A 15,173-nucleotide genomic window follows, 5' to 3' on the forward strand; every position below is an offset into this window, starting at 1 on the left:
ATAGGACACACTCGAAGCACAAAAACTGAATGCTGTGTACATTTGTAGTCCTAGAAGTGTTTGGGATTAGGCAGCATTCCAAGGGTTAATCCTTTGGGATGAGCGTGGTAAGTACTTCTGTTGTTGCTTACACATGTCTTGTGAAGGAGGATGTTTTTTCACAGCGGGCCTCTCCAGGAGAATTGGTCAGAAAGCATTTGCAGCTGGCTTCAGCAAGTGCAGTCAGTTTTTGAGCTAAGAGAACCGAAGCAATGCCAATGGTAAATGCACAGAGCTTTCTTTTAAAGAGATGAGCCACAGATAAGTGGATCGCTGCAACCCCAGCATAAATTTGATATGTTAATTGAAAAGAAAAGAAGCTGTGTAGCAAGCAACCAGTACTTCACGTACAGAAGTTGGAATCCGGAGATAAGGAGATATCAGGCATGTGCCTGGCTTGTGCTTTCTACTAAGCATGTGGCTAAGAACCTGGTGTCCAGAATCCACAAACATGGGCTGGTGATCCTTTGCTTGCCCAAGGGGGACAGCCAGAATCCTTGGTGAAATGCTGACAGCATGGGAGTAGGCCTGGAGCTCAGGCTTGGAGCTGGAGCTGCTTTATGGTAGAAGGCTGGGATCTGAGATTAAAGGTGAGGCACTCGGCTAGAAGGATGAGACTGCTTTTACCCTCGTCCCACAGCATCACACCAGCACACTGAAAAATGAGGTTGGTTGGAGACTTAAGCTGTTTTTTTTTTTCTCTCTGGTTTGCTCTCAATTAGGAAGTAGAATAATTTCTCTCTTGACAAGTTCATGGAGATGAGTTTAAAACAAATCAGTGAGATCATGTAAGCAATAGAGTCCAGTTCTGTGCTGACGTTTCCAATGGGTCTCAGATAAGGCAGTTCAGCAGGTTTACACTCCATGCTTTTCTCTGCTAGGAATCAACGAACGTACTGAGAGTGTTTGCCATGCAATCTGATGTGGAAAAACAGCCCAGGCACTTAAATATATGTCAGATGAGACAGAACTTTCCTTTGGACAAAATGGTTTGGCTTGTCAGCACTGCAGCGAGGTCTAACATGCTACCCAGCCCTGTAAACTGAGGGGTTTCCCACATGGCTTTGATATGACCGGGTCCTGTTTGTTGCTCCACTCCCACTCAGTGCAATAGGCACAGTCCCCATTTAGATTTAAATGATTCCCTATGTGACCACCCAGCAAGTGAGGCTCAGCTGCTCAAAAGGGAAGCTTGCTGTCACGCAAAGGCCAAACCGGCAGCCCCCCGTGCTTCCTTCAGCCTGTGTTCTCTGTACATCAGCAGCAACTGATGTTTGGAAGGCAATGTGCCTCAATGGAGCAGGCAGTGCTGGGACTGCTACTGCATGTCTCTGGTGGCTTCCTTGCTCAGGATGGGGCAGACCATTCCCTAAAGGCTGCCAGGGGTGAACATGGCAAAACATTCCCTTACAGACAACAGAAATAAGCAGTTTTTACATCTTGTTGAAAACGCTGCAGTGTATTTTGAGAGATCTTTTTGAATCCCAAGGGATTCAAAACAAAAACAAACTTTCATTGTTTCTTTCTACTTCACCAGAAGCTTTAAAGCTACTGGAAGAGGCGCTGGCAGGATGAAGCAAACCGAGCAGAGCAGAAGGTCGGAGAGATGTTTTGAAGTCTGCATTTTTCAGTGAAGTTCAACAACTTCACTCTCTGCCCTCCTGCCCTGGTGACAGCTTCATCTCTCCGGTTGAGGCTGCAGCATGAATCAGACCGTAAAAAACACGTCTCGGGTCTCATGTCGCATTTCATCTGTAAAGTGCTTCCAAGACATTAGCATGCCACATCCCAAAGGGCATCTGAATTTTACTTGCTAGCCCTCAACTTGCTCCCCGTGCAGACTAGAGTAGCAACAAGCTGTTTCTTGTTACTACTGCAAAGAGCCGTGATTAGCCTGCTGCACACATAAGAGGGAAATTAAACCATTTAGTTGTGTTTAGCAGCTCAGCCCCTTCTTCAAGCCCTCTCTCCCCACTAACACATTGACTAAACAATGACTAATGAGGCCAATTTGCTGACAATTAATGGCTCCAGGAAAGGACCCCTAATTGTGGTGAGCATGGTGGAAGCTCTAAAGCTTTCAAGGGCGTGTGATGGTCAGCAACCCCCTACCTCTGCCTTGGGGCCTATTAGCGACTTGGTATTTGTTGCAAAGTGCCGTTAATTGGGACCTCGGGACAAGGAAATGAGAACTCTGGAGGCTAATTGATAGGCACCTGCAGAGGGCTTTGGTAGATGCAAAGTTCCTTTGACTTTTGAGAGAAGTCCTGATGTTTTCTTTTTGCCCTGAAAGCCAGGGGCTCCTGTGGATTGGTGAGCGGGAGTCTTATTTTGCCCAACAGATGGGGGTCCCACTTGCCAATAGAGAGGGAAGTAAACAGACTGGGGGAGGTAACTAACTAATGGGGATATGTGGAAATGGCTGTGGTGACTTTCTTGTCTATATTCAAGGTTCCCTTCTTGGGACGAGCTATTAGAGCACTTAATGGAGATTATGGGCTGTTGGGCTTTCTTATTTTCAGTACTGTTTGCTTCTACTTCTTGGGTAGATTAAACAGCTTTTGCTGTATCTCAGGTCCGGTGAGTGGGAATAAGACTTTTTTATTATGATTATTTTATTTTAAATGCATTTTGTAACTTATTGACAAAATACCGAAACATTAAGCAAGTTTATAATTTTAGACTGGGGAGCAGCTGCTTTGGAGTGTAAGTTTGTAACTCACAGTCTTGTGCCAAGCTCCATTTGCCAAAAGGGAGCAGCCAGGTAGCCTAGTTATGAATGACAAGGGGTGCTCTCTAGTTCTGTCCTCTACTGCACTCCACTCATGAGCCAGCCTCTGCGGATGTGAGCTTGCATCTCCTAACCATTGGGCTGACTCATTTGGTAGGAAGTCAGGGGCACAGCCTCACTCATTACCTGCTTCCATAGCCACATACGATAAAGCTGACCTAGCGTACACAATTACAGCTAATATCTCAGGAGGAGTTTTGAGCTCTGAAGGGGTTTGGTCATAAAAGGCAAGGATAACAACAGCAGATGTTGTGTGTTCTCTTGTTTGTGGTTTCCTTGCTGCCTCCTGTATATGGCCCCTGGCTTGTAATAACTGCTGTAGTGGGTGTTTTTGAGACATGGCAATGTTTTGTGAAAACAAATCACTTGCTTTCATTTTGAGAGCAACAGTGATTGCGCTGGGGGAGTGTGCTCTATTTTTCATGTCTCGGTCTTTCTTATTATATAAATTAATGTGAGTTGCAGTTGTCATGAAAGTAACAGATTGACAGCAATTAACTTGAATGGGCTTAGTGCAAAGCAGGTTTTGTGCAACCCTTTCCTACCTCGCTCTGTCACTGCACGTTGCCTGGGACTTGCATTTCTCCACCAGCTCTGCCCTTGCCCCTCCTGCTGTGCAGCCCCCGCTCTTCCAGACTTGATCTTCTTGAGAAGAATGGTTACTGGTTAATTTGTTGTTTATGATTTACAATCAATGACGTGTACTAGGAGATGCTGAGCTTGCATCAGGCATATCGTAGATCTGAAAGGTAGAAGAAATAAATAAGCATTCATGAAAAGCTGTTCTTCCTTGAATTCATTTCCAGCTCTCCAGAACGTGTCCTTGGTATGAGTATGGCTGTGTTATGTGGTATTCTGCACATCGGTCCCTTCTCTCCCCCCTTCCATTGGGTCCCTAAACATAGGGTAATGTCTGCCCTTTTATGCTGAAGGGAGAAAAACAATCTGGCAGCTTAGTCTTCCTTAGCAGTACCGTAGACCTGGCAGTGCTTTCCCAACATCACCAGAGCCAAAAGGATCTGACAGCAGCCTGATGTCTGGAGGGACAAGTTGTTCAGCTGAATAGAAGAACGTGGGAAAGTGCTGTTTAATTGTAATGCTTCCCATTCTGCAGGTCTCCAGGCTGTGATTTTTTTGCCCTGATGCTAGTGGCTCAGAGAGGCCAGGCGTGAGAGGTTTTGCTAGATGAGAGTCACTAAGAGATGGCTGGGCAAGAGGAAATTGTCACATCTCAGAAGCTCCTCGGCCTACAAGATTATTTTTTTTTCTCAGCAGTCATCCTTCCTGCAGTCTGGGAACCGTGAACATATAACACAACCCACACTTGGGAAAAAAATAATAAGGTCAAAGCTTCTCATTTTAAGACTATCCTAAAAAGGTGTGTACAAAGTAATGACAAGTGCCAAGTAGGCAATGCTAACTGTTGCTGGTGCTGACAATTTCAGCATTTTTAACATGCCATCTTGACATCTTGAAAATTAAGTCTCTGACTTTTTTGTCTGAGAGAAATTAATGTCCGCTAAGATCTGGTCACTTTTAATGCTGACTGGCTTTTAAGCAGGATAATCTAAACTGGGCTTTACATTCACAGAAAAATTATTTCCTACGCTATCCCCCTTCCTCTCAGCCTTTCCTTGCCCTCTGTCCAAGGTAGCAGACTGAAGGCAACCAGACATTACATTTCTAACAGGATTTCAGCCTTGAATGCCCTCTTTTCTCTTCCACAGAAAAAGTGGCAAGCTAGATATGACCATCTGGACATATCCTTCTCCTCTTGGGCATTTGGTCTGCGTGGTCAGATCTATTTCTGAGTTCGTTTGATGTGCTGCTAACTAAAATGACTTGACGGCTTTGGAAGGGGCAGGGTGCACATGTCCTAACTGAAGCTCTGCTGCTGATGCCCAATGGTGGCTGTGTCTGCTGAGCCATTTGGCCTGCATTGACCATTCTGCCAGAGCCTCCATCTGCTAGGCCTACTTCAGCTTAGTCCAGAACAGATCTTTTCTTGGTTTGTTGTGGGGCTTTTTTTTCCTGATGCAATCCCCAACCCTTTGAGGTTAAGATAAGTCCCTGGAACATGTTGTCTAGCACTGTTCTCGTCTCCTCAGGGCTCTGCTTTCATGTTTTCACCAGCACATCACAACTCAGCTGTGCTGAGGATGCTGTGAAATCACTATCCTCGTGTCCAGTGACAGAGAAGTTGGGCACAACTCTTGCAGAAATAGCAGCACTCCATTTTTCTTTCTCAGGCTAAGCCTACAAGTTTAAAACAAAGCCTACTCAGTGCTGAGCCAGATCTCATCATGGTGCTGCAATTCAATGCTGTTTGTGCATACCACAAACGTGAAACCGTAAGTGCCTTTTGCAGGAGGCAGGGCATTTGATTTCCTACCTGGGGTATTTTCTTTCTGCTGTCCTTTCTGCAGTCCTGAGGCATTAGTGGCCACTTCCAGAGAGCACTGTGTGACTGTTGTTTTGTACTGCCAAGCATTTGCTGTGCAGAAAATCCTGAGGACAGGGCTGTGATAAAGGGAAGGAAGCAGGAAATGGATCGCTTTCAGTCAGTGGAACTCTCATGCATCCCTCAGCATGGTGAGATGTAATTATTTGGCAACATCAGTGTTTTTCAGCAATGCTTGTTTGTTGTTTTTTTTTTTCCTTATGTCTTCTCCAACTTCTTCCTACAAGTATGGATGCACTACTAATGGCTCACAGGAAATCATTGATGTAAAAGGTATCAAGGCTTGTTTATCAGAGGATTTTGCTTTGAGAGAAAGGGGTTGATTTTCTGCTCTGCCTTGCTTTACTCAGTGTTGTGCTCTTAGGAAGATATCCCTGCTCTGAAATTCCTTATCTCCTGGAAAGGGAACCCAGGTGCAATCAACTGTCTTCTACACCTCTTACTCCAGTTGCCTCACCAAGAGCTCAGCCATCAACACAAACTCTTGCACAGCAGACTGGCTTCCAAATTCATTTCTCTTTCCATTTTGGTGCCAGTTAGAGAAGGTTGCTTAGGTTTTCATCCAGGCAAGGGTTGAGTATCTCCAGGGATGGATATTCCGCCACCTCTTTGGGAATCTGTTCTTGTCTTTGATTTTCCAAAAATGAAAGCTTCTTCCTCATTTTGAGTTAGAATTGTCACTGTGTAGCAGCTCGTCTGCTGCTTTTTGCTGATCACTGTGCAATTCTGAATGTCGCCTGTGCACCTTTCCACTAGGTATTTGTAGACAGTAGTAAGACCTTCACTCTTCTTTCTCTCTTCGAGTGTGAACATACCCATCTTTCTCAGGCAGTGCTTGTACACTGTGCGCTTGCAGCCTTCTGATCATCTTGGAAGCCCTCTGGTGGACTTGCTTCTGTATGTCAGTGGCGTTCTTGTACTAGTCAGCCCAAAACTGGATGTAGTGCTTAAGAGACAGCATCTGAAGCACCATATAAAGAGATATAACCACTTCCCTCCACTTAGGTGGTTATGCTCCTGTTCATACAACCTAAGATATGGTTCATCTTTGTTGCAAGGGCACAAGCTTATGCTAAACCTGTGGAACCACTACTTCTGCTGGGCTACTTTTACCTATCCAGCAAATATCAGTGTGGCTGAAGTTCCCTGCCAGGCCTGTGACTTTGAGGCTTCTTCTGTCTCACAAAAGGACACTTCATCCACTGTCTCTTCATAATGAAATAGCTTGGTAGCAAAAAAAACAGCCATCAGGTGTGATGCTGTGATAGCCTCTGATCCACAGCTCCCAGCCAGCTCACCATTCAGAACACAGCTGGGTGTACTCCAGTCATTGTGATGACTCTATTTGTGCACAGCCCATTTGAGATGGACCCGCAGCTTTCACAAGCAGAAGTGCAAAATCCTTTGCTGTTTTGCTGGTGCCCTCTGCTCTCTAACTGACTACGGTGCCGTACTTTCTCTCCATACTATGACAATCCCTCCCCACTCCTCATTTCAATCCCTCCTCACCTAGGTTAGCAAGCTTGCCTGCAGATATGCATTTGCCTTGTTCAGGCAGTTCCTGCTTGGGTGCCCTTGCTCCTCCAAAATGATGCCATGGTCATAGATACTGAAGGCCTGGCTGTGAGTTTGGGGCCAACAGAATGGGGGTTGTAGACACCACTGCTATGAAACCAGGTATGCAGCTTGCTGACGTGAGTTGCTCTCTTCAGGCTTCATTTCCTTTTCCCCACCTATCTATAGGCAGCTCTGCCTCAGAAGGGCCATCAGCCACTCCTGCCAAGGAGCTGGAAGAGGAGGTTGCTGTCTGTTTACTCTGTGGTAAGCAAAGCAGAAAATGATGTTGTTTCATTCCTTGCTACACACAAATTTGGAAGCTGGGGAAAAAAAAAGTAGAAAGTAAGAAGATTCCTTTTTAGCTAAACTCCCTCACCTCCTCCTGGGCATGAAGCATGGAAGAGACACAAACAGGAGGAAGGAACAAACCACGGCTTGTTTTGCCTCAGAAAATGGCTGGGAGGCTGAAACACAGGGCTCGCTCTTTGCCCACAGCCTCTGGTTCAAGCCCCTGTGGATCACTTCATTTCCTGACAGAAACTCAGTTACTTGGGCAGGCCGTTAAGGCATCAGGAGCAAAAGCTGTGGCTGGTATGAACCTTTAACCATTCTACTGTGCTTTGGGAGCTGTGCCATGGGAGGTGCGGATAGCGTCTGGCATCCTGCTTAGCTGAAAGGCACCACAGAAAACTTCCTGCTGTTGTTGTACCTTCACACAGCAAATCTCCATAAGCCGTGGCTCACATCTCTGCTTCTTGAACTTGTTGTAGCAGTCAGGGAGGAAATTAATTTATGGGCTCTCTAGATCCATTCCCAGTGAGTGTTTGGTAACACAAACAGCAACAGAGCAGGGCCACATGCCCTTACCATGAGTTGTATCTGCTCAGGGAAGGCATCAGTACCAAGTGTACCTCTGATTCTATGCCTTAGGTCTGGAACCCTGCAGGAGGACATAAAATAGTGTCGAGGGTTATTTTAGTTTCAAAATGAATGTTGAGAGCTGGGGCAGTGTGTAGTGTTGACCTTCTTCTGTGCAGCCTTGGGGCAGTAAGGCAAGTTCCAAGAGGTTCCTTTATGAAGCCTACAAACATAAAGTATCACAGTTGCAGAAAAAGATATTTCTACCTCTTCGAAGATGTAGGTCCTCAAAACAGAGGTAGTCCTTTAGGGCAGCTCCCAGAAAAACAAAATTAAGGAGAGAAGATAGCTAAAGGAAGTCTTGTGCAAGAGGCTTTCCTGGAGATTCTGATTTGGTCTCCTCATTGCATATTTCAGGTGAGTCATGCTAGTCCTATGACTGTGCCACCACAGAATTTAGTGCTGCTGGGCTTTTTGGGCATGTATCAGGTGCTCTCTAGTCAATGCTGACAACTTTCTCACAGCCAGAAGACCCTACTTTTTCAGTGTTTCCTGACTCAGCTGTGACCTTGCCCATGTCTCTCTTTCAGTTCTCTTTTCCCTCTCCTGGCTGCTTTACCCCATGCATTACTCCTGAAAGCAGAGCATTGCTCTGTGTATCTTTCTCCATTCTCTTTTTACGTCTTTGCACCATTGAAAGGTTGTTACAGTTGAATTGATTTTCTCGGATGCTAAGAAGCCATAACCTTATATTTGGAGCACTGTTCTAATTCAGAAAACTGGGTGGTAAACTGGAGTGCAGTCTGTGAGAGGAGTTCATGTCTGCCTTTGGTTAATAAGTAGGACCGGCTTCCCTCCAGAATTAATGAGGTTCAACTTTGTTTTGTCTTCACAGTTCCACCAAAGATCTCCAATATCTCCTCGGACATCACCGTGAATGAAGGCAGCAATGTGACCCTGGTTTGCATGGCAAATGGGCGTCCAGAGCCTGTGATCACCTGGAGGCACCTCACCCCAACAGGTAAGTGATTCAACAGGCCTGTATCCTGCTGGTGATTTATGAACTCTGCAGTAGTTTCTTTCTTTTCCAATGTTACTGAAAATTTTAGTAGAAATTCAGGCAACTGCAGAAATGAGGCAAGGCTCCTCAGTGCATTGCAAGCATGTTTTGTAGCATGACCTCCAAAGCATGATAACCAGATTGTCCCAGGGAACAACTGAAATTACTTCAGTAGATTTTATGCCGAACTGGACCTGTGATTCTGTTTAGCTTTGGCCTTTGTCTTGCTGTTCTGATCTCTACTGCTGGTAATGCACATGAAGGAGTGGGAATAAAACGATGCTGGAGTGGGAGAGAAAGAAGAATTTCTGTTTGTATATTACATAGAAGAGGTTCTTTCTGAAAAACTGAGTTTGCTTCCCATTGATTCACCTTAAAAGGGAGAGGAAGATGGTAGTAGAGGTGATTTTATATTACTTTCCACTTTGGCAGACAGTGTTCTGGTTTCTTGTGCGGTGAGTAAAGGAGATATTTGATCTGCCACGCAAAAGAGCAGGCTAGAGGCAGAATTATTCAACAGTTTTGTTCTGCTATCTAAGTACACCTTCCATGTTTGAAAATGTGGCAAGCTTGGAAGGAAGATGTCCTTTAAGTAGTCAGACTTCATGGTGATAGCACTATGAGTTGCAAGGAAACCTTCATTCCTTAAAACTTATCACAGGGGATGGGAACAACTACTGGGTTTCTCTTCTGTATCATGTCATTGGAGGAGAGAGCTCCTTACTGGATTTCCTTTTTGCCATCGTAAATTCAGTCATCTGAAGCATGTGGGGAAAGCACTCATTAACTCTGTATAGTATTCTGTGATATTGCCATACGTGTAAAGGGTTAAGGAGGGCTTGAAGTATGCAGAACACAAGCCTTCTTTGTATGCTAGAGATATTTAAGCTGTCAGCCAGCAAAGGGAAGAGAGTTGCACAAATAAAGTTAGAGAGAGGGGGCCAGAAAGAGATGACAGAACGGGGCCCAAGTGCTGCATCCAGAAGCCCCTGGATTTGATGTCTGTGGTTCACGTTGGCGTTGTTCAGGTTTCCTGTCTCATCTCTTCAGCCAAAGCATTCATGTATTTGAAATCTAGATATGCATCTTGTGGTTTGGGCCTATTTCTTGCAGAAGAAGGAAAGAAGATGAGTAAAGACTGCCAGGAAGAAGTGGGAAGAGCAGATGTGGGGAGCTGATGTGGGGAACACTAATCCTTTATGGTATCATTGTCACTACTTGATTTTCCAGATTTTTTAGTATTAAGCACAGATGTGCCATTGACATGCATGGTGAAATCAGTCCTATCTTTTTCACCTTTAAACATGTACTTAAAATCTTTTAATGTTGACAGTTTTCCTCTTAAGATTTATTTCCTACTGAGTCTTCTGTCTTACTGTACCTTCAGTCTTTTAGTCTTCTACCCAACTTTTTCTTGTATATTAGTTTGAAACACATGGTGAGCACAACCTAGTGTTCGAGTTAAAGGAGTTATGGGAGAATTAAATCTTCGTGAAAACTGAGTCCTGATGTGTATCAGATGCATCATTCAGAAGAGCAATATGAAGATTCTTGTCTTGGCTCATCACTTTGGCTGCATATTTGTGCTTTGAGGTGTTTTTCAGTTGTACTGCCTTCTCCATGGTATCACAGACTTCATTTCTCCCTTCTGAGGACTCCTCAGAGCATATTTCTATTCTGGCAATCCTCTCTGGTAAACAGCTGGACTGGGGAATCCCACCCCTGCTTTTATTCCTGTGTCAGTTTTCATGGGTCTGTTCATCATTTTCCCAGTGTTGTGCCTCCTCACTTTTCTTCCTGTGCTATGTGTCTCTGTGCTATTACTGCCTTGTAAGTATCCATCAGTGTCTTCTCACTATCCCTCTTTCAATCAAACTTCAGGCCTTCCTTTTAACAGTGAAGCCCACCAAGCTCCTCCTTTCTAATTGGGGAGGGAGGACAAGCAGTCCTTCATGACAGTCTGTCATGTCCACATCTCACTGCTTGTTCTACTGTCTCTTCCTGCGTCTCAACCCATTTATTAGCTTTTATCCATACAGAGGAACTGATTTCAGGCAGAAGTCCAGTCCTTGTGTAGCACGTATACCAGTAGGACACTTGTCCAAAATGAGGGACAAAAGGGTTCCTTTTATATGTTTTTTTTTATATGTTTTCCCTGAGATTGACAATTAACAAAAAATTCCAATTGTATTTCAAAGCTACCGTGGTTAGAAACATCTTCTTATCCTGGAATCTCCCTTTTCCGTGATTGTCAGGCATTTTGGCTTGATTTATGCTAGTTTTGAGCACATCTGCTATGCATCAAAGAGCTATTTTAGACATTGTAAAGGTTTCTAAAATCTCTCTCTTTTTCTCTCTGTGGATCTTTTTGTGATTAAACTCATGTCTGCAGAATTCTAAGAACGAGTGTTATGGAGCTTGTGTAGGAGGTTTTCAGTGGACAGGTTATGAAATTAAAGCAGCACTGGGGGTCGAGAGAGCCAAATTACTTTTTCTTTGTGCATTTTCCTGAAGGAGTTCATTAGCAAATTTGTCTACTGTTTCTTTCATTCATTGATTTGGTCAGTAGTGTTTGGCTAATTACCTGGGTTAGGACCACAGAAATGATTTATTTCTTGTTGGCTGGGAAGTGGAAGATACAAATGCAAAGGGAAGTCAGTGATGCTGCCTTCTTTGTGCAAAAGAGGCAGAGATGCATGTGATCATTCATTTAAATGAACCATCATATCCTACTCGTTTGCCTATCTGGGAAATAGAAAATTGATTTTAAAAATGCTGCATGCCTTCCTTTGCTGATACTTTAGTGAGTACTTGAACAGGGCATTTTTCTCGAATCAACTGTAAGTCCCCAAGCCTTGAATCAACCCACAGGAAAACCCTCTCTCCTTCTCTGGTGAAATAACTGAAGTTTGGCTGTAATTGTTGACTCTAGCACCTGGGAAGAAGACAGATAAGGGGAAAAATACTTAATAATTCAGATGGCAATTGACAATACAGATCAGCTTTAGTTCCAAGCAGTATATAGTAATGAAAGCAGAAATGACATTCCTTGAAATGATTCAAGTCCTTGCTCTCCTCCTCTGTTTCTCTTCAGATGGTTGTCTGACTGGATTTTAACAGAGCAACCAAATAAGAGAGTCAGCCAGACCCTTTTCTTCCTTATCTGACAGGTTCCAGTGCTCTAGGACCAGAGCAACAGCATCTAACTAGCTATGGATAGCTTAATAGGCATTGCCTGGGAGCACAAACGTCAGTAGCTCTGCTCCTTCAGCCAGCAGAGGTCTTATGGGATTGCTGACCTGCAGTTTCCAGCACCTCTCTGCACACAGTCCGATTGCCTCCCTTGAGATCCAGGACATGGGCTTATTAAGCCTGCTGCGCCATGTGACTTCTTATCCCACTATGTGATGGTAAGCCTTAGAAACCCTCTGAAATGGATGTATAAGGAGTCCCTGGTTTGTTCCTCTAGAGTGGCAAGGAATATTGGAGATTACTAATACAAGCTAGGTGACTTGGCAGTTGGCAGCATTAGGAATATTTCACTTGGGGATATCCTGTAGGCTCTCATCTCTTGAAAGGGACAAAACTCAGAATCTCCCCTCTGTGACTTTCTATAAAGAGTGGGTGCTACCCTGTTGTTTTCTTCTTATTATTACTCATAGACTACATGAAGGTATAGATTATTTTTCCTCACTGAATGCAGTCCAATCAAATTCCCAGTTGTGCCACAGGCTGGAGAAGGCCCCAGCTCAGGGCCACATATCATTCATCATGCTGGCAGGTTCTGTGTGGGCTAACAGGGGTGGCCTACCCATCTGTGGCCAGTTTCATTATGAGATGCTCTGTTTTCCCTGAACCATGCATCAGGAGAACAACTTACACAGTCAAGAAAAAACTCAGTCAGATAGTTTACAGATGGTAGGCAGTGTCTGCTTTTGAGCTCATCTTAGTTTTATTTCACGTCTTTCTTGACTTATGTTTATTCAGGCTAATGCATGTTCTCCCTACCCATAAGCTGCTGAGATCAGAATCCAAGAGGCAATCATTTATCATTCCTCATCTCTCCATCTTAGTCAGAGCCATGCTAGATGCTTGGTTGACTGAAAAAGCTTCCTGGGGAAAATAAATATTCATGTACATTCATATACTTCTCAATAAAATCTCTCTCAACAGCAGCCCTAAAGCTCTTGTGAATTGAGTTAACAGCAACATGGACATGGACTGTTGTTGCAGGCATCACCAAAGATCTCGCTACCAAGCCCATTGTCCTAGATGGGCAGACAAATGCCAAAGAAAAAGGCAGCTTCTGTCTGGAGGAGCTGGTATTCACAGTGACAGAAAGAGTCATCCTTCTGCTGCTTTCCCATGAGGTGTTGGTTAAAATCTCCCTGAAGGCTTTGCTTCAGGATGCTATGGCAAGTCCTGTGACATTAGTAGCCAAGTGTTTTGGCAATCTCAGAGGCTGTTACAGGAAGGCAAAGCTACACTGATCCTCTATGAGGCTCAGCTCAAGGTTGAACAAATGGGATTTACTGGTTCTGTGTAACCAGTAGAGTTGCAAACCATTCCATTTTCTTAGAGCAGTTACAGTGTGAAACCTCTATGAAATCACCAGGTATTTCATTCCCAGTCTGACTTCCCTGACCTCAGCATAGCAAGGCAGTTTGACATGGAAGACAAAAGAGTCTGGATTCTCTCATATTCCTCCTGACATTCTAAGTATATGTACTTTAGCTCAAAAAAAGAGCTTAGTTATGGCAGTAGTAATCACAGCATAAAAAACATTCTAGAGGAAAGCAGATAAGTATTGATTACAACACCCAAGTTTCATGTCACAGCGTAAAATGAAAGCAGATGGGAAGGCTTGTCAGATATGCCAGGTTAATTCTCCCTAGGGGGTGGTAGAAATTCTTATGAGTTTTAGAGAATTTACCGTAATCTGGGAAGTTTAGAAGGGTAGGGAATACAGAGCCTTCCTGCACTGTGTAATTGAGATGGTATACATATAATATGTTTATAAACAGCTGTAGAACTCACTGCCATGGAAAGTTATTTAAAGATAGGAACTTGGCAAGACTCAAACAGTTTGTGTGTTTCTGAGGATAATGTGAACAAATCTGGATATTCTTGTTATTCACACCAAAATACTGAGAAGAATGTTATACTTCATGCTTTGGGGCTCAATTTCTAGAGATGAGGATGAGACCTAAATTGAAAGAGACAGATTATCTCACATCCTCCACTCACTCACGTATCTTCCTTCAGTATGTGCAAGTCCCCTTTTAGGGTCAAATACTGAACATGAAGGAAGCAGAGAGCTCTCTGAAAGCATGAAATTTAAGATGACCTTGTCATTCACACGGGCAACTTTGGTCTTTATGTCCAGTGTTTGTTTGCCTCTCCTTGCTGTCCAAAAGCCTTAATACTTCCCTTTGAGTTTGTAAGGAAAGCTTATTTCTGCTCAAAGAAGATAATAAACAGAAAGCTTTCATACAGAGTCATCACAAGTCAACCCAGTAAGCACTGGGTGGTGACATGTGGGAAGGGATTTTCTGGTTATCTAAGCCATTTGCGTTTAGCCCACCTCTCTTCTACATTCTAAAAACCTTGAGTTGAGGAGAAGGAGTTATGTGTATTACATATTACATATTACATATTACATATTACATATTACATATTACATATTACATATTACATATTACATATTACATATTACATATAATATATATATATATTTAACTTTTTTCTTTTAAATGTGATTATTTTTTTTAATTTGGTGGTGTTACTGCATGAGCTCTGTTCATGCCCTTATCTGCCTTTGCCTAATCTGGAAATGTAAAGTTTACAAGGTACTTGTTTGACTCAGCTTTCTACGATGTTGGAGGGAAAGAATGCTTTTTAACCATGTCTTCTTTCTTTTATTTCTTGTATCGTCAAAATACTCTGGAAAAAATCTGGGCTTCTCTTCCACAGAGACCTCTCACTTTGTCTCTTACATGCTCCCTGTTTGTTTCAGGGCTCTTTCTGAAATCTTTTCCTCTCTTAGCCCAGTTTCTCTCTTGTCCAATGTTGTACAGGAGGATTTGGGGAAGGATGCTGGCTCACAGAGTTCCTGGGAAAGAAGCCAAAGTTTCAACTTTGTCCAGGCTTTTCCAAAAGGCATCCAAATTTACTGCAGTTTCTATTTTCATCCCGGTTACTTTGGCTCCACTTCCCACCCCACCTCCCCTTCCCCCCTTTTTTTTAGAAGTCACAGAATCACAGAATCATATGGGTTGGAAGGGACCTCTGAAGATCATCTAGTCCAATCCACTGCTACAGGTTCCCTGGAGTAAGTTGCATCTTACGTCTTATCCCTTCTTCTTCTTGCATGACCCAGAAGCAGGAGCCTCCCACCCCCATCTATA

General features: G+C 43.7%; 1 protein-coding gene across 4 annotated transcripts in view; it reads left to right on the plus strand.

The window, feature by feature from the left end:
- Positions 1-15,173, plus strand: part of LOC122155797 (limbic system associated membrane protein) — a 341,409-nt gene that overhangs the window by 226,520 nt on the left and 99,716 nt on the right. For all 4 annotated transcript variants that reach the window (XM_042810006.1, XM_042810004.1, XM_042810005.1 and 1 more), the window contains one exon: positions 8,602-8,727. In XM_042810006.1, coding sequence (XP_042665940.1) covers positions 8,602-8,727 — 126 coding nt within the window. The remainder of the gene's footprint in view (positions 1-8,601; positions 8,728-15,173) is intronic.

This window comes from Centrocercus urophasianus, unplaced genomic scaffold, assembly GCF_019232065.1.
Source record: "Centrocercus urophasianus isolate 14NV4802_14NV808 unplaced genomic scaffold, USGS_Curo_1.0 seq_12, whole genome shotgun sequence".
Lineage (NCBI taxonomy): Eukaryota > Metazoa > Chordata > Aves > Galliformes > Phasianidae > Centrocercus > Centrocercus urophasianus.